The 20,147-nt window shown below is 45.3% G+C and overlaps 1 protein-coding gene across 7 annotated transcripts in view; it reads right to left on the bottom strand.

The window, feature by feature from the left end:
• SLC8A3 (solute carrier family 8 member A3) overlaps positions 1-20,147 on the bottom strand; it is a 168,107-nt gene that overhangs the window by 136,446 nt on the left and 11,514 nt on the right. For all 7 annotated transcript variants that reach the window (XR_015134093.1, XR_015134092.1, XR_015134094.1 and 4 more), the window contains exon 2: positions 5,415-7,260. Coding sequence is in view for 4 of the 7 variants with exons in the window: in XM_086320004.1 (XP_086176130.1) it covers positions 5,415-7,198 (1,784 nt within the window). In the remaining 3 variants the exon portion in view is untranslated. The remainder of the gene's footprint in view (positions 1-5,414; positions 7,261-20,147) is intronic.

Here is a 20,147-nt window from a genome sequence, read left to right as displayed (position 1 = left end):
ACATCCAAAGTTCTGCTGAAGAGTCCACATAGCCTCTAATCATTCCTTTGTGTCCCAAAGAGAGGAAATTGTAGTTGAACAACCCTATCTGAAATGTTCCACTATTCTGTTAAACTCCCCTTCCCCATTTAACAATTCACTTAAACAAGGATTCCTGTCTTCAGGATCACTCTGAGTCAAGGACATAGCTCCACTGTGAGTTCCATGAAGCCATGGCTCTGTGGATGGACTGTTTACCTACAACTACAAAGAGAGCATATTACTGGAAATCAGCACTGCAGGCTGAAGAAAGGAGAAAGAAAAGGATTCCAGCTAAGGGGGAAATATCTCTACCTCCACTGCACTTCTGCCCGTGCTAAGCGTGCAGCTTCTGATTTTTCTCAAGTGCAGAAAGGACATTCTAGAAACAAATGATCCTCCTCTATGCATGCGTGCATGCTAAGTCGCTTCAGTCATATCCAACTCTTTGCGACTCTGTGGACTGTAGCCCGCTAGGCTCCTCTGTCCGTGGGATTCTCGAGGCAAGAATCCCATGGAGTGGGTGGCCATATCCTCCTCCAGGGGATCTTCCCAACCCAGGGATTGAACTCGCATCTCTTATGTCTTCTGCATTGGCAGGAGGGTTCTTTACCACTAGTGCTACCTAGGAAGGCCCTTATCTTCCTCTGCGACTAGACAAAAACTATCCTATTACTCTGCTGAGCCAAAGAAAAAGCAAAAAACCCGACTGTGTTTAGTCAAGTTGGAGAATGTGAAAATTGGATCCTGGGTAATTCCTTATTTGTATAGGTTTTGATGGGAAGATGCCTTTGGCTAAAACTTTACAGAGAAAGCACCCCTGGAAGAGAATGGCCTGCATAATTCTGAAAAAAATACTGCACTGTTTCATGGAACAAGGTCTAGCCTGAAGTTAACCATCACCAAGAGATGTCTCAGCTACACTTGTCACTTTTTTCAGCAAGAGATCACTAAGATAAACCTTCTAAAATTTTTTTCTATGAGTTCAATATTTTCCTTCCTTAACAGTTTCAAGGTGAATCAAAAGATTAAAAATAGTCCATAATATATTATTAGTAGTAGTTAAGACATTACTCACAAAAACACTCCTGGATGTGTCCTTCCAGGGCATCTTTCGCCCATAAATTTCCATATTCTTTCCAAAGTTAACATTTTGATGGATAAAAATAAAATGGAAAAGTCCAAATGGGGAGGCTGCTGCTGCTGCTAAGTCACTTCAGTCGTGTCTGACTCTGCGACCCCAGAGACGGCAGCCCACCAGGCTCCCCCGCCCCTGGGATTCTCCAGGCAAGCACACTGGAGTGGGTTTCGGGGGAGACATTAAATCAGCAGCATCCAAAAAAGTCCTTTCTAAAGTCCAACTTTCTATCATATCTATCTGTGTGATCTTGGACAAGTTGCTTTGCATCTCAGATTCTCACATTTCATAATTTGTAAAACTGGGAGGACAGATACCTTCCAGTTTCAACATTCTGTATTTGCTTGGGAAATGTGGGGTACAGCTTACACTCCATTCTTCTTTGAAGGAGGCCCACTCTATTTAATTAGAGTAGATCTTGCCATTTGCATATTTGACATCTGAGGCTTTGGCTATTCCCAGAGACCCCAAAGGTCAATGAGCTGTAATAATCTTATTTTTGCAGAGGCGCTCTGTGAGTCTGGTGTACAGGAGTGAGTCACGTGTTCAGTGAGTGAGATTAATGTGCAGGTGGCTCGGAGGCCATAATCCCCAGGATGTGCTACAGTAGTAGTCACAAACTACCAGGATTCTTCCAGACCACAAAGATGTCAGTAGTATCCTTCTCAAATATCACGAGTTTATTGTAACGTGGGTTTAAAGTAATTATGTACCCACCCCCACACTTCACCTACTTCACTACTATATCTTTAATGAAGGTGACTTTAAAACTTTAGTGGTGTCACACACAGAAGGAGAAGCTTTCATTCCCCTTTTATTGAGCTAATCTCAAACTATACTTCTCCCACCTGTTTTGATTTGTCTGTATACCTTGTATCCTCTCCACTGGAGAATAAGATCCTTGGGAGTTAAAATGCCACCTTATCTTGGTCACTTATTTCTCTCCAGTACTAGTAATGTACCTAGGATGTAGCAGATATTTAATAAATGTCCGTTGAGTGACTGAGCACTTTTGATGCACTTAGGCACTCCGCTAACATGCATTTTCTTACTATCTGTATGTGGTACTAATCATAATCTCGAAGGATAGGTATTATTGTTCCTAGCATTGCAACAAAATCGCTGGGACTCAGAAGCTGAAATGACTTGTTAAAGTTAAACAGCTGATGCTCGATGGATTCACACCTGTTTGTCAGACACCAGAGCTCGTTCTTCCATCCTACCATGGTGCTGAGGACACGTTTGAAGAAGCAAAGCATAAAACCAAATGAATGAATTCACGGACATAGGCCTGGCTTCGTTCTGAAGATTCAGAGCATTGTGGTGAGGGCAGAAGTGACGGTGCCACTGGGCTTGGTGGGAAAACAAAGCTACACGGAGAGAGAAGGCGCAGAGAGGGAAATTGTTCCAGGCATCACACAGCTTCTGTCTGAGTCCCTCGAAGGTTTCAATTTCAGGGTTCAGACTGTTCCTGCAGTTAGCAGGGTCTCGGCTAAGAGCTAGACTCGAGCTAAGATGGAGTTGAACACTGACACTGGAAAGCAAGCATTCATGATCCAGTCATGCAACTCATCTGAAAAGCCGCTTTCCTTCCTAGGCTTCATGGTTTGGTCAAGAGCTTTAGGGCCTTTCAGCCCTGGGAAGCAGAAGCATCTGGAGCTTGTTAGAAATGAAGAATCTCAAGCCCTACTTTAGATATTGGAAGTCATAATCTGCATTTTAGCAAGATGCCTGGCTGGTTCACAAGCACATTAAAATTTGAGAAACACTACTCTAGAATATCTAGATGATATTCTAAGGTCCTTTCTTGCTCCAACATTTTATGAGTTTAGAATAGTATCCTTCATGGTAACCAAAAAACTAGCATGCTTATTAATTAGGGTGACACAGAAAATCAAGTAACCTGATTACCTCAGTGGTGTCTTCTGAAGACTAGTGTTAATTCATCAGTATTACTATTAATGAGTTTGTTTACTGAGTACATATCATGTACAGGGAATATTGCATACAGTATCATGAATCATTATAATAGACCTGCTAGAGTGACATTATGATCTCCTTTTTATCAATGGGGAAAAAAATCTCATAAATTAATCAAATTTCCCCAATGTGGTTAAATCAGTACTAGAGTCAGAATCCTAATCCACAGAGTACTATACTTAGAGCCCATGGTTTTCTTGCTGTATCATACTGTCTCTAGCTGTAAAATTACAATTTAAAGTATCAAAAGTAGGCCTCCTTTTGTGATAATAGATTAGCAGGTTTTGGACTCATTCTTCTGCAGTGAAGAAGGCCAAGAGGGTAGTCTAAATTCTACTGAAGTCTAAAAAAATAATGCAAAGGAAAAGATGGGAAACCTTAGAATACCTGGGCCAGCATCTCAAACGTGTAGAAGTTCATACATATGTATAACCAATATTACCCAGAAGTGATCATTCATGAGGCTCATTTACACCAAGACAGTAATCAAGCTGAAGACAGCTTGAGGAGGGTTTAGTCATATTTGGAGATCCCAGGCGCACAGTTGATTGCTAATGAGGTGAAGAAATTGGGATCCCAACTTCTGATCTCTCAAAATACTACTCTTTGGTGCCCTCAGCAAATTGGTACTGAATGGGAGGGACCGCAAGTCTCTCCAGTTATGGCCAATGCTGATGTCATTTAGTGCCTGACAGTAATTTATCTACTGACATTGCCATAAATACGCATGAAATTTCATAGGGGTTTTCCTCGCCGTGAGGGCCTTCATTTGTATGTATAAGCATCCTCCCCAGAGCACACCGAAAGGGAGCGTATTCTCTAGAAAGGCACAGGTTTTTATTAATGCTAAAAAGAGATTATCCTTTCCCGCAAAATAACTAAACAGGGCTCTAATAAATCAATCTGTCAATGGCTATTTCATTTCAGGGGACAGTATCCCCCCGTTCCATCTGGCTGGTGCGGTTATGACCTACACTGAGCGCCTATGTCTATTTTTCAGAAGATTCTAGAGCTGGGAGGAACTGCAAAAAAGAGCCCACCTCGAGGCAAGGAAAGTATTGCTCTTCCCACTTTACAGATGAGAGCTTTCATTTCCCATTGAAAGTGTTTTTAGCAGGTTCTTGGAGCAGTTTGACATCTCCCACTTCCTACATGTGTCCCTTTGGTTCCTCCTATCTTCCCCTGCTACTGCTAATTGCTTGTGGATATGAGCAGCAATTCTGAGACAAGGTTCCCCTTTCTCATCCCCTTCCTTCTTGGCAACCCTAGAAAGTCTGGTCTCCTGGGCAGAGTCAGTCTGCTTTATTCTTTAGAGATATCCATCCGAGAACAGGACAGAACACCCAGTACAAGACGTTTCAATGCAGAGAGGCCTCAGAGTGACAGAGGCAATAGAAACGTAAGACCCACAGTGTCTGAAGGGTTAAATGGGCCAGTGACCTGGGAAGTGTTTTAGGAGAACTCTGGACTGTGAAAAGAGATGACCACACAGAAGATGTATTTTTTCCCACAATTCCTAAGAGGCTTCTCCTCCACTGCTTAGCCAGATTCTAGAGCTTAGACCTGTGACTAAAGACTGGTGGCCACTGCCCTGGGAGCTCTGCTTCTCTAAGATACCTCCAGGACTCAAGCCATATTGATTCATTTCACCTAGATTGGGCAAGCCTCACACCATAAAATAAGCCTATTGATGCTTAAAGAGACTGCCAAGTTTCAATCAATTTTGCAATTTCCAGATGAAGGAGAGGTGCCTGAAATCTGCTTATATAATACAACTGCATTATGGTACTGGAAAAACATAAGCCAATGCCACTCACGTTCTTGAGGATGTCCAGCTTGGACTATCACTGATTCAGAATGGAAAGGACTGCCTTCAAAGCTCATGTAAGCCCTTGGCCTGAGAAGAGGAGGAAGGAGAGACCCAAGCAGTCTCCTAGATCTTGCTTCATCACAAGACTCTCCCCAAATCTGACAGCAGAACTTCCATCATCCCACACCCCCACCAGTTATCATTTTGAGTTTCAGTGGACAAAACGTTCTTAGGTCCTGTGTGCTTAGATCCTGCACGGCATTCCTTGCCCGAAAACAATTTAAAGAGAGAAAACTGAAGGAGATTTTGGAAGCAGAACCTGGCAGGAGTGTCTGCTGATCTTGCATACCTGTGATGGAACCAAAGTTTGACATTAACATGAGTATAAGGAAAAGTTTTAAAGCATGGGGCAAGAGAGAAGGGGGTGACAAGGGATGGAGGCAGATGGACTATGGAAGGGTTACTTACACGGTTTCATCGTTCTTGAATTCCAACTCCCCATATATGTCTTCAAAATCCTCACCACCACCCTTGGCGGTCCCTTCTACTGTCCTAAAGGGGACGATGACTGTGCCCCGGGCACCTGATGTCCGCAGAACCTTGACCTCCATGACACCAATGCTTTCACTGACATGAATAGTGTCACATTCAAAAGTGAAGATGCCCGCGTGGTCATCATCCAAGATGGTGACTGTGGCCACACAAGGGGACACCAGGACAGCCCGAGGTAAGGGAGGACTATTGAGTGCTCTGGGAGACATCCCCTCCTCAGGCTGCTCCTCCTCCATGCGAACGTTGCTCAGCCTCACAAAGAAGTGTTCATCCTCCTCAAAAATGTCATCATCGATGATGCCCACAGAGAACTCCTTCTGGGTCTCTCCAGGCTTTAGAACCACAGTACCCTCTGTGAACTCATAGTCAGCCCCTGCATTGGCAGAACCATCCTCTGTTTTGTAGTCCACATACAGGGTCTTGGACGTGTCCCCGCCTTTCCTCACCACTGTCAGGAGCACAGCCCCACAGTTCTCCAGGCACTGGTAAGAGCACGGGTCAAAGAAGACCTTGGAGACAAAGTCCTCCGGCTCATCGGCATGCACCTCGCTCATGCTAGAGGTCTTTTTGGCTTGTTCTGCTGCATGCTTCTTCAGGATATTGCCCGCGCCAGTCATCATACGGGTGGCCTGGATCCGGTAGAAGGCGCGGCTCTTCTGCTGATGGGAGAGAGCATAGTAGTTAGCCATCTCGACCAGCTGATCTAAGTCCTTCTCTGGGTGTTTTTGCTTCAGATCCTTGAGAATCCGTATCATCTCCCTTCGGGACTCATCCACTTCCTTCCCTTCCAGGGGCACCAGGTGCCCATCAAGGAAGTGGGAATTCATCATTTTCCCATCCATCTCAATGCCCTTGGGGTGGTCACCCTCAGTCTCTATGATGATTCCTCGGTGTTTATCTGTGCGGTACTTTTTGTGCATGTATTTGTAGAAGAGCAGTCGCTTATCTGCCACCCAGGCCAGAAGGACACACACTGGAAAGAAGAAGAGAGTGAGGAGGCCTTCCCAAACCTGGACCACACCAGGAGAGAAGACAGCCAGGATCATATAGAGCCAGATGTAGGCAAAGATGCTCCAAGCAGCAGTGACAAAGAAGACTCGTAGGTGCTTGATCTTGCGAGTCTCTCCATCGGGGATCACGTAGACGCAGATACCAATGATAATGAACATATTGAAGGCTGCGCTGCCGACAATGGTAGAAGGTCCCAGATCACCAGCAATGAACCCATGACCACACACCTCAATTAAAGACAGGAGGATCTCAGGAGCAGAGGAACCCAGGGCCATAAGGGTCAGGTTGGAGACAGTTTCATTCCAGACCCTAATGGTGGTTGTGCTGGTCTCTCCATTGGGCTTTTTGATAGTCACCTCTCTCTCTTGAGAAGTGATGACTTCAATAGATGCCATGAAGCGATCAGCAATGATGGACACCCCGAGGAACATGTATATCAGGGCCACAAAATAGACAATGACCCTCGCAATCTTGTCTCCAAGGGAAGGGTTCTCCGGGTACCAGATTGGCAGGATGACACCCTCCTTGCAGTCCGATGACCCTGTACAGGACTCATTGTTCTGCCCTGTGCTGGGCACATCCCCTGAGCCACCAGCCTCTGCCCGAAGACCATTCAGGAAGAGCACAAAGGTAATCAGCCCAAAATGGAGGAAGGCAGAGGTGAGAGGCTGCAGCCTTAACCACGCCATACACAAGACTTAGCCGCCGGCTTCCACTGCAACACCAATGGTCCTCCTGACAGGCCAGAGACCTAGAAGAGATCAGAGAGGCAGGAAAAGGCATGAAGAAAAGGAGACAGCTTGGGGGAGAATGGATACCTTATATGTATGGCTGAGTCCCTTCGCTGTTCACCTGAAACTATCACATTATTAATCAGCTATACCCCCAATAAAAAATAAAATTTTTTTTTTTTAAATAGGAGGACAACAAATGGCAGGTTCCCACCAATAAAAACTGATGCTTCATCTTGAGTGACATATTGTACTAACATATGGGGCAGTCTCTCACTTGGAAAAATAGATGTCACTGGGAGGCTCAAATAGCTGCTCTGTCCTTAGGACCATCTGGTAGAGTCAGTAGAAAAATGGCTTAAAATAGCTGGGAATATTGGTAATGGAAATTTAACTGATACCCCTTTAGTCCTGCCTCCCAACCCTTTTGTTATCTGTGAGAGTTCTCAAGAATTAAGTTAAATTGGCCAAGTATAACAGGAATCTTCATCCCCACTTCTACTGTTTCTAGGGTTTTCAGCCTTCCTTACCAGACTGTCATCATACTCAAGAATCTTGCAAAACATAAGTTTACAGGAGTACATGCTGAATTGAACTGTTATCCTGGACTACTCCCCTGCAAATGGAACACCCTGCTTTGTGTGCAGTTGAGCCCAGTTGGGAAAAACTCCTTCCCCAGATGAAAATTTAGGGAGGCAAGTTGTAATTCTGAGATTGCTTGAGAAATCAAGAGAATTGATTCTGTAGTGAATACTACCTGTCATGTAGCTAAACCGAAGCCCTGTAAGTGGTGCCCAAGGCCCAGTCCATAACAGTCCTTAGCCCTCCAGCAAGACAGGCTTATGAAAGAGTTTAGGCATCCAGTTACGGGGAGATGAAGGTCAGTCAGCCACTCGAACTTGAAACCCAAACACTGCAAGGGCCAAGTGGTAGGAAGCACTAGAAACAACAGGCAAGTGATTCTAAATAAGTTTTTTTAATCTGTAGGCAAGATTTCAGGGTGAAATTCAGCCTCCTCTGCTGACCTCAAGACACTAAAAGGTGAACATGAGTTCAGAAGAATGGAAGAAATTCAGCTGAAACTACAGTTATCTTTCTACCCATTGTCTCATTCAGATGGAACGAGACTGCAAATAACTACTGAATGCCTTAAAGAGAAACAACTTGCCCGTGTTTCCACCTCTGTTACAAGCATGTAGGAGTACTGTTAGTAATGGAAGAATGCTGCTATTCTCTACTTGCTCCTCCTCCTTCCCTGCTGTTCCCATCTCAGAAAATAGCACTTCCATCCACCCCGTTTCTCAGCCTGGAAACCGCTGCCTGTTTGCGAGCCTGTCTCTCTCCAGTCCAACACAGAGTTCCATCAACTTTCCTCCCCATCTCTCTCACCACCATCACGGCCCATGACTTTTCACCTGATGAATTTACTCAGTCACCTCCTCACTGAACTCACTCCAACTCTGACCTTTTTCTATTCCATCTTCTCTTATAGCCATAGTCATCTTAAAACAAAACAAAACAAAAAAAGCCTATGCTCCTTCTCCCCTATTTGAAGCCTTTCGGCATTTCCCCCTCACTTTCTTTCTTTTTTTTTTCTTCCTTTTTTTTTAAAATTTAAATTTATTTATTTTAATTAGAGGCTAACTACTTTACAATATTGTATTGGTTTTGCCATACATCAACATGAATCAGCCATGGGTGTACATGTGTTCCCAATCCTGAAACCCCCTCCTGCCTCCCTCCCCATACCGTCCCTCTGGGTCATCCCAGTGCACCAGCCCCAAGCATCCTGTTCCCCCTCACTTTCAATATAAAGACCTGCATCCTCACCATGACCTGCTGAGCCTCGCGCGAGCTACCTTCTTCCTCGTCCCCCTCATCTCTTGCCACTGTCCCTCTCACTGCATTTCTGCAGTGATGGCCTTTCCATCAGGTCCTGGAGTACACCATCTTATTTTCCACCTCAGGACCTTTGCCCATAACATGACCCATGACCAAAAATATCATTTCTTCTTTGCACCCCCACTTGTAACAATGCTTTAGCTCTCAGCTTGAATGTCACTTTCTCACAAAAACTTTCCTTCACCCTAAAATGGTCAACTCCTTTCCTTTAATTTTTTTCATGGCACTTACAAAATTTTGAAATTACATAGGTATTTGTGGGATTATATGATTGATGACTAACTCATCCATTAAGCTATGACAAAAAGGCAAAGACTATGCCTATTCTGTTTATCATGGTATCCTTAGTAGGTAGTTCGTAGGTGCTCAGTAAATGTATGTTTTGGAATAAATAAATGTGGCAGTAGGGAAGCTTCCTCACTGCTATGGACGGAATTGTACAATCCCCCTGCCAATTCCTATGTTGAAGCCCTAATCCACGATGTGACTCTACTTGGAGATAGAACTGTTAGGAGGTAATTAAGGCTAAATGAAGTCATAAGAGTGGGGTTCTAATCCAATAGGCTTGTTGGCATTTAAGAAGACAAGAGAGAGAAAAAGAGAGAGCGCTCCATTTTGTGAGGACATAGGGAGAAAGCAGTCATCTGCAAGCCTGGGAGAGACCTCTTTCCAGAAATCAAATTGTCAGTATCTTGATTTTGGAATCCCAGCCTCCTGACAAATCTCCGTTGTTTAAACCACTCAGTCTATGGTATTTTGTTAGGGCAGCCTGAGCAGACTAACACACTCAGAAATCAGCCTTCTTAAAAGTCATTTTACAATCTGAATCGTAGCCATTTAGAAAAAAATAGGTCTCGTAGACAAATCCACACTAGATTTTAGAGGCTACTTAGGACCTCTTTCAATTGCCAAGGCTTGTACTCAAAGAGAAGTTCCCCCTGGGACACACCCTGGTGCATATGATAATCCTGAAGGCCCTCCTCCCAAAGGGCTCTGTGGATTAACTTGGTTTTGTATTCCTCAGAACGGGAGCCAACTGCTGAGGCCCATAATCCCCACTAGTCCAGGTACCAGGGGTCACCCCAGCAGGTGCTTGGGGCTTTGACCTCACTTGGGGGAGAAAAGGCTATGACATCGACTGTAGAGGAGCAGAGAGGCTGAAGGTGATCGGCATCCATATTCAAAGACTGAAAATGCCCCCATAGCCTGCGATGTGCACAGAGACCCTATTCTTAGGGTTAGCACTCACCTACCTGGAGAATTGTGGACAGACATGGATCTTGGCTTCTTGCCTTGATCTCTGAAAACCCAATATTTTGTGAATTCTGATGAGCCCCACGCAGGAGGAGACAGCTGGTGGGCACAGCTGGAGCAGCTCTTTGATCAATAGCCAGCGTGGTGACAGGCAGTGGCAGCTGCACAACTGGCCAAGCCCAAAGGGGTGGGCTACCCACAGGTTAGGGAAGAGGCTGGCCTGCTGCAGTAGGGGACAGGGGACACTCAGGTAGTAGTGTTTTCCTGATCGACGGGGGACGAGGACTCCGACTGCTCATACCCACCGGGACAATTAAGGAGGATCATGGTCTTTATTCTGTCCCACAGACACTTGTGGCAACAGGTTTTTATGGGGACTGTGCTATCACATGGTCATAATCAGAGGTCAGTTTAGAAAGACTGTTCCCTGAGACAACAGATGAACTGAAGGAACCAATAAAAGAAAACAAGGCAAGAAAGTGGTTAGGGATTGTCTGCACTAAGTTGTTAGAACTGAAGGTGAAAAACCACCGGGGGATGCCTAGTTGTTCTCTCCAGCTCTGCCAGGAGATGGTTTCTGCCTGAGAAGTTAGAGGGAGAGGGGATGTCTCTGATGAACAAGCCAATGGTCATTTTTTGCCATAACTCCAGCCCCAGACACAGATTGAGACAGATCCCTACCTCCTGGGTGGTTCACTGCACTCCCTTAGAGACCCAACTGATCTTTGATGTTTCCAGAAGGCTCTTAATCAGTCCTAAGCCATACTCATGGAGGTGACCCAGCTTGAGATCCCCAGAACTGCCCGAAACAAGAAAGATATTAGTGACAGTAAATAATGCTTAAAAGCAGATATTGTGTGCATAAAGTTTGAATGTATTATTTCATCTTCATAACAACACTATTAGTTGTTGTTAGAGATCAGTACTATTTTAATCCCTATTTTACATTTTGGGAAACTGAGTCTTAGTTAAGTCATTTGAGTCATTTACTCCAAGTATAAAGCAAAGAAGTAGCAGAACCAGAGCTCACATAGAGATGACATAAAGTTGATGGTCCCAATCACTCCACCTTACGAGGATGTCCCAATTTGTTGCAGAACACCCACGAGCCCCAGTCAGCTTCCAGTCTTCTGTGGTCTTAGAAGCAATCTGGCTGCCCTACGTACTCTCACAGGAGAGCCAACCATTTGGTTGAGTTGACTGCTCCCCAGGTTTCCTGAGGTGTCCTGATCGCCCAAGGCCATCTCCCACCCAAATATTCTCCTTCTATCAGTTCAGTTGGACAAACATTAACAAGTGCCTGTGATTTGCCAGGCCTGTCCTAGAGGTCGCTGGACAAAATAAACTATGATACCGGGTTTTCCCTCCAAGGCACCACTGAGCAGGGGTGGAGAGATGCACACACAGGCACTCCTACTATCACCAGCGAAGGTGTGGGCTGAGTGCTGCCGAACACAAGCAGGGCACCGAGCCAACTCGGGGATTCAGGGAGGCGTTCTGAAGGAGGTGATCCCTGAAATGAGGCTTCAAGCATGACTGCACTTTAGTTAAAAAAAGAAGAAGAAAGACAGAGAAAAAAAAAAGAAAGAACATGGGAAGGGCATCTGAGTCAAAGAGAACAGCCGAAGCAAAGACGTGGGGCAGGAAAGCCCTCTGTATACATAGGATTACAGGCAAATGAGTGTGAGGCAGGAGGGACAGAAGAGGCTGGACACAGAGGGAGGACCCAATTCATGGCAAGTCTTATATGCCAGGCTGAGAAGATGGGATTTTATCCTAAGGGCAGTGAAAAGCCAATGATAGGATTTTGAACAGAGAATGACATGGTATTCCAGAAAAACCAATTTGGCTAGATAGGTTTTAGGGTGGCTGTAAGTGGGACAAAACCAAAGCAGGAAGATCAGTCAGAAATCTATTGGAAATAGAACAGATACAGATAAAGAGGGTGGGCCGAGGGTACATTCTGCATGTGATGACCCTCTGACCCCTCAGCTCAGCCCACGGCCTCTCATTTTTTCCCTGGATTATTTTCCTAAACCCCCCAGGGCCATCTGCAAGGTGTCTGTGTCCTCAGCAGTGGCTCCTGACATCTTTTAATATCACTGGCAAATTTAATTAAAGTCACTTTCCTCTGCTCTTCCAGATCATTAATAAAACAGAGCCACCAGGCCAGACTGAGCAAATTCTCCCTCTTGCTACGCCCTCCACTTTCTCCAATGGGAACACTGCTCCGGGTCTGTCACCAGCCTGGGTAGACGCATCCTGCTCTGCTTCTAAATCTGGGCCCCTGCACAGACGTCACAGCCAATTTACATTAAAGTTTTAGGTGCAGCCAGGCTGCACTGGATCTGAAGTGCCATCCGAGTCCAAGAACACTGCATCTTCTCCTGGACTTCCTCTGCCTACAGGGGCTGAGAGACTGCAGAGTCCTCTCCATGGCAAAGCTCTCCCAGGAACACAGGAACTAAATTTCCGGCACTCAAGTAGGAAAGACGCAACCTCGGCTACTTAGGTAGTTTGGCTGCCACAATCGGAACTTGGATCCAAGGAAGAAAATGTAAGGATGCTGCTTTTCGTCCATTATGATAGCTTTGAATATTCCAAGTAAAAAAAGTTAGTATTATCGTCACGCCCATTTTGAAAGTGAAAGTGTTAGTTGCTCAGTCGTGTCCAACTCTTTGCAACCCCATGGACTGTAGCCTACCAGGCTTTTCTGTCCATTGGATTCTCCAAGCAAGAATACTGGAATGGATAGCCATTCCCTTCTCCAGGGGATAAGCAAATTTGAATTTACAAAGGTTAAAGAATTTGCCCAAATCATGGTTGCTGCTGCTGCTGCTAAGTTGCATCAGTGGTGTCCAACTCTGTGCCACCCCATAGACGGCAGCCCACTAGGCTCCTCTGTCCCTGGGATTCTCCAGGCAAGAATACTGGAGTGGGTTGCCATTTCCTTCTCCAATGCATGAAAGTGAAAAGTGAAAGTGAAGTCGCATGGTAAGTAGACAAATAAGCTCTTGAATTCTGGCAGTCTGACTCTACAGTACTTGGCATTAACCACCATGCTAGGTAGATGCTTTGGGTTTGGGTAGCCCTTTGAAAAGCAAAGGGCCTGGGGAAGGGAGGGTGAGTTTTTCTGGATATGGAGCCCTCACTATGAACTTGGAGATGGTACGTACTCCAAGGCAGCCTGAAACAGTAGAAGAGCCCCAAATCTGAAAGCAAGAGGCAAGAACTTTCTTCCTAGCTCTGCCTCAACAAGCTATGAGACTTCAAAGAGTTAGAGAACTCTTAACGGCATCAGCTTCCTCATCCAGAAAATCCATGTGGGGTTGGATAATCTCCATAGTTGCTTTGAGTCAAAAATGCTTTGATGGCAGGCAGGTCCATCTCCACAACAGGCAAAGAAGTGAAGGCACATATTTCAGTTAGGTCGGCCCAGAGCAGTGTGAGAGCCAGCCACTCCCCCGGAGATGTCAGAAGAGAAGAGATTAAGGGAGCACGGTAGGAAAGGAGGGCCCCCAAAGGCAAGGAGAGCCTACAATCTGGCTTTACCAAAAGCACCTTGCATCAAACTCATTTTTTAAACAACTGCTCTTTGAATGCCCATTGTGAACCAAGCACTGCGCTTGTGACTGAGCATACACCCGTGAAAGTGCTACACCACATCCCCAACCATTTGACATTTTCTTCTAACGAAGGATAGAGACAAACAAGGAATTATGGGCATGATACTATGACGATGTCATGGGAAGTTACTCTTTTTCTTGTTCTGCTCTAAGCTCTCAAGTTGGTCACTGCACCGCTGCCTCTAACCTTACGGACAGTGGCTGCAATACATCACGGTTTTATAATATCGAGGACCTTGCAGTAGTATGTGTGGTTGATATTCCACGATTCTTGCTTCTCTGTTCCCATGCAATTGTCACATTTTGCCTTCCTCAAAGCCTCCAAACCCTTAATGGCATCCAAGTCATATGATAACTTCATAAAACCCAGCTGGCCTTCTCCTAGGCACTGCCACACACAAAGAGGAAGCACCAGCAAGCCTCAATCTCCTCATGCTGTATATAAATAAAGGACTTTAAAATGATCACAACAATCCTATCTCTTCATTAAGTATTCTTTACTCTATGGGTGGCACTGCATCAGGCATTTCTATAGCTTCTGTGTAAGACCTAAGGATCCCACAATGATTTAGTTAGCGTTAACTGTTTTAGAGATGAGGAGACTTGGGCCCAAAGATTACTAATTTACCCAGGTCCACTAGCTGAGTAGCACAGCTGAGCTATGAAACTTGGTGTGTCAAATGCCAAAGTCTAAAAGTGAAGGTGGAAAAACAGGATCGGAATCTGGAGCCCTCAAGTCAAGAACCTACAGCCCTGGAAATCTCTACTCCTCTGGGAAGCCTTCCCTGATAACACCCTCTTCCTCTACCTTCCAACTGAGTCATTTTCTCCCCTGTGTTCCTCTAGCCCTTTGATGACCACTAAAGCACTTGTCACACATCATCACATTAACCTGGGCTGATCTGTCTGCATGTCCATCTCCTACACACTTAGAGAAACTCCCTGAGGGATTCCCCCTCAATATAGGGACTTTTCTTTTCTAGCAAGTTATCACACTCAGTTCAGAGGGCTAAGAGGTTGGATCTGATCTCTAATATCCTCCCTGCCTCCAAAATTCTATGATTCCAAGGCTTGTTGATTCTACTCAAAGGTTTACCACACTCTCTAGAGGCCAGAGGACTTTGCTGTCTATGAGTCCTTCACAGATCTGGAGAATCACAAAGCATGCAAGGGGACCAGAGTGAAAGGAAGAAAGGGCCTTGCTCACCTAATTTAAGTTCTGCTTCTCCAGCTGTTGGATCTACATCTGCATGTAAGTCATCCCCCACATTGGAGGCAATAATGGAACCAGGGTCACACGCTAAAGAGGGCTGTGCATTAGAATAACTTTGGAGCTCTGAAAAATAGAGGTATCTGGATCTTACTCCAGACCTAAGTTTTGGACTCTCTGGGAGTGAAGTCTCAATATTTAGACTTTTTAAAAGTTCCTTAGTTGATTTACAGGTACAGCCAAGGTTGAGAATCCTGGGGGAGAATAAAAGGAACACAGACTAACTATGAAAGACATTTGCATCTCAGGGATTCCAACCATTACGGAATTTCTCTGAACCAAAAGAAGGACTCTTAGTGTATCATGAGTTGACTCATAAGTGGGTGTACCACAAAGCCTTTCTATACACTAGACAAACATCCACCCTCCTGGACTCTAACTTCCTTTCATACCCTGCCAATGACAAAGAGCATCAACTCCCTACCCATAGAAGTAGATTTCCCCACTGTCTCTCCCTAAACCTGCTGTTAGCTTAATCTACACTTTTACTGAAGAAACAGAGAAGACCCAGAGTTCCCTTATCCACACAGGAAAATGAAGCTGCTCATCCCATTTTCAGCAAGACATGTTTCAAAGTATTTTCCTTTTCATGGATGGTATCTTATGTTGACTTCTCCATGTTTTCCTCACGCCATCTTTGTTTGCTCCGTGATTCATTTATTCACGTATACATGCATGCACAGGTATGAAACTGAGTCCGTGTGGTACAGGTCGACTTCCACTGAATCAGATGAGAAGGTACCCAACTCTTTTTTTGCACATTCAAAAGAACTTAGAATAAAAGTTCCTAGAGGGTAGCAATTTTTATCTGTTTGGTATTTCTGTATCCCTGCCATCTATATCAGTGCCTGGCATAGAGTGGGTGCTCAGTATATACTTAGTGAATGAATAGATCCATGAATAAATGTACAAAAATAGAAGGCATAATAGCTAGTGATTTCTCCCACTCTTGGCAGTGTTCAAATGGAGCATCCCATCTGTTAGGGATGCTGTGAGCAAGGTTTTTCTAATTTGAGTTATATGAACAAATATGTAATCCCCCCTGAGGACCACACACTTCACTGGAGAACAGTGACAGAAAACCAAATTACCAAAAAAAGAAAAAGAAAGTCCTAGACTTGGAAGCATGTGCCAAGACAGGGCAGAGGAAGGAAGGTCAAGTGCTGCCTGGGACCAGCAGGGTCACTTCATGGACCAGGCAACTTTGGATCTAGGAGTTGAAGAATGAACATGAGTTAACTGGGTCAAAGCCACTGCACCTCAAATAGGTAAGAGAAAGCCATGCTAAAGAGCAGGTCAGCCTCAACAAGCAATGTCTGTTTAAAGAAAGGTGGGCAGGGTGACTGAAGGGCAGGGCATTTGAGAGAGCTGAGAGAAGCTGCAGCAATCAGTGAGGAATTGTTTGTGAAAGGCTTTGTATGCCCAGTCAAGGAATTTGGTCGTTACCTTGGTGGTAATAAGGAAGTACTGCTGCTACTGCTAAGTCACTTCAGTCGTGTCCGACTCTGTGCAACCCCGTAGACGGCAGCCCAGCAGGCTCCCCTGTCCCTGGGATTCTCCAGGCAAGAACACTGGAGTGGGTTGCCATTTCCTTCTCCAAAGGAAGTACTGAGAGTCTTTTAATCACAGGAGGGACAAGATCATTGTTTTTCCTTTGGATGGAGACCTAGACTGACAACAATGCAGAAACTAGATATGTGAATGAAGGTGGGGCAAGACTAGGGGCAGGAAGACCAGTTCAGAGACTCTCAAAGTATTTGAGTGAGATGTGATCAGAACCTGAACACAGGCAATGAGAGCAGGCCTGCTGAGGGGAGGCAGGGTTTAGACCATTTTCAAAAGTAGAATCAATACGTGTGCGTGTGTGTGTGTGTGTGTGTGTGTGTATGTGTGTGTGCTCAGTTGTGTCCAACTCATTGTGACCCAATAGACTGTAGCCCACCAGGCTACTCTGTCCATGGAATTTTCCAGGCAAAAATACCAGAGCAGGTTGTCATTTCCTACTCCAAGAGATCTTTCCAACCCAGAGATCAAACCTGTGTCTTTTGCGTCTCTTACATCGGCAGGCAGGTTCTTTACCACTGTGCCACTTGGAAGCCCAGACTCAGAACAGTTTGGACTATTGAGCCAACAAATGGTTACTACCTTGACAAGACTGAGGAGCATTCTGGTCCTTTGTTGGAGCTCTAGGGCCTTCTTCACTAGAGCCCCTAATTCTCCTGGCTCCATCTGTCTCACAGTCACAGATGTCCCTAAAGCTATACAGCTATCTAAGTCTGACCAATTTTGTCGAATTTTCCAGCTCACATTTCTTCAGTCCTGGAAATCCTTACAGGAAAAACCCTGCAGGACTACTGGGATGACGATGGTGCCTGATGCGGTTTGGTGCCAGTGTCTCTTCATCCCTCTTTCACTATCAGAATCTTCTGTTTTCAGTTGGTCCACAGAATCTTGGATGTGTTCTCGTTTATTGGGTGCCAACTGTATGTCACACTCTTTTCCAGCTACTGGAGGTTCAATATTATATCTTTTACCTGGACTAATGCAAAGCTGCCAATCTTGCCACATCTGTTACAGTCTGTGCTCCAGAAAAACAGCAACTACCATCTTTTTAAAATGTAAATCAGATACAGTTAAGTACCTTACATACAAATGAGTTCCTTTCCAAGAGTGCATTTGTAAGTCCAATTTGTTCCTAAGTCCAACAAAGTTAGCCTAGGTACTCAACGAACACAACTGGCTATACAGCACTACACAGCAATAGGTTTATAAAACTTTTCACACAAATAATTCATTAAAAAACAAGCAACAACACTTAAAATCTTACAGTACAGTACCTTGAAAAGTACAGGGGTACAGTACAACAGCTGGCATACAGGGGCTGGCATCAAGTGAACAGACAAGAAGAATTACTGACTGGAGGAGGGTGAAGAGCTGGGAGATGGTAGAGCTGAAGGATCCTCAGCTATAGGAGATGGAGGGCAAGCTGCAATTTCACTCATGCCTAATGTTGATGGAATGCATGTTTGCATCTTTGAAAGCTCACAACTTGATCCTGCTTGCAGGATCTCAGTTCCCTGACCAGGGATCGAATTGTGCCCCCTGCAGTGGAAGTGCAGAGTCTGAACCACTGGACCATCAGGGAATTCCCACTCTTTTCTTTTCTTCAGAGCACCCCACTGGCTGGAATCATTGCTTTTCTATTTGTTTACTGGTTTATCATACAATATAAACTTCATGGGAGCAGACAACTTGATCTTTTTTCTCACCACGATATTCTCAGGCTGCTTGACTGCAGCCTGGCAGAGTGAGTGTCAGCATTTGTCGAAGAGATCAGTGCTCACTCTGCAGGACTAAGCGTTTTTGGAAAGATGCACCTGTGAGAGGAGATATCAAGCTTCTGGGAAGCCTTGGGGTAGAGAGGTAAATGGTTACAACCAATGATCTCAGAGAACTGGCAGTTCTGCTCATTTGAAAGCACCAACAGGACCACAAAGTATTTGGAAGGCGGTTGGGAGACTGTCTCTAAACGCATTTCATTCTGCCTACGTTAGTCCTCTCATGAGCACCTTACTTCTCCTCCAGAGTGTGTGGCCTCATAATAGCCAACACTCATAGTGCACTATTCCCTCAACAAATATCAAGTGATGGTCTGTACCAACAGTGGACAAAGGCCTTCTTGCTCCCATTCAGTCCTCACGAGGATGTTCACAATGATGAAGAAACAGAGGCTCAGTTAGCTGCCTAGAGTTTCTAAGCCAAGAAATAACGGAGTCAGAACATAACCTTGGTCCTCCAGCTTTCAGGGGGTCCCCCTCCACCAACCTGGAAAAGCATCATGTCAGCAAAGACCAAGAGACAACATTCCCTATTACTGAAAGGAAATCAGGGCTGGGCCAGGGGTGTGAGAAGCCCAGAGCAGCCTGAAGGGGTATCGTTCCCACCTTTATGTGTTCCCAGAGAAAATGACTTGGGCTCTATCTTTTGGAATTATCCACAGAGAGAGGGCTGACATCCCTCTGCCCTACTGCCTACCCATGAAGGGAAAGCTGGTCATAAAAGCTGGTACTTTTATGTACCTTTTCCTCAGCTCATTCTCCAGGAGACTGATCTATTTTTTAATAGCATTTAGTTCTCTTAATTTTTAAATGTTAAAATATGGGATTAAATCATATCAGTGCCCAAAGGAAGAGCAAATGGACCCGGGCAAGCACTCAGAGTTGTCTCTCTGATACATGGCTGGGAGAGTCTCTTGTACACTCAACTCCAGGGATGTTCTGGGCCCTTCTTTCACAAGAGGGCGCTAGGAGCAGACTCCTAGGACTTCCAGCAGATCCAGCTGCTGTCTTGGCAGCCGTGATCTCTCTCTACCTGACCAGGGATCGAACCCACTGCCCCCTGCGATGGAAAGGAGGAGTCTTAACCACTAGACCATCAGGGAAGTCCCATTCTTCCTCTACTTTAGAGCACACACACGGGCTGGTCATTAATGATTCCCCTCGAAGTTGACTCCCCCATTAGTTCCTCCTGAGAGTCTGGAAGGCACGGACTCAAGGTGATTCTTCCTGAATCCTAGAGGGGGGAGTATAGTGATATGATAGGAAGTAAGCAGAACCTTTGGAAAGCCGCTGGGCAAAGGGATTCCAGGTGGACTCTCAACAGAGTCTGCTGCTGCTGCTGCTAAGTCGCTTCAGTTGTGTCCGACTCTGTGCGACCCCACCGACGGCAGCCCACCAGGCTCCCCTGTCCCTGGGATTCTCCAGGCAAGAACACTGGAGTGGGTTGCCATTTCCTTCTCCAATGCATCAAAGTGAAAAGTGAAAGTGAAGTCGCTCAGTCGTGTCCGACTCCTAGC

The sequence above is a fragment of the Bos grunniens genome, chromosome 10 (genome assembly GCF_055505025.1).
Source record: "Bos grunniens cultivar Pamir isolate PY7600 chromosome 10, Bosgru_T2T1.0, whole genome shotgun sequence".
Taxonomy (NCBI): Eukaryota; Metazoa; Chordata; class Mammalia; order Artiodactyla; family Bovidae; genus Bos; species Bos grunniens.
This window is presented reverse-complemented; position numbering and strand designations above follow the sequence as displayed.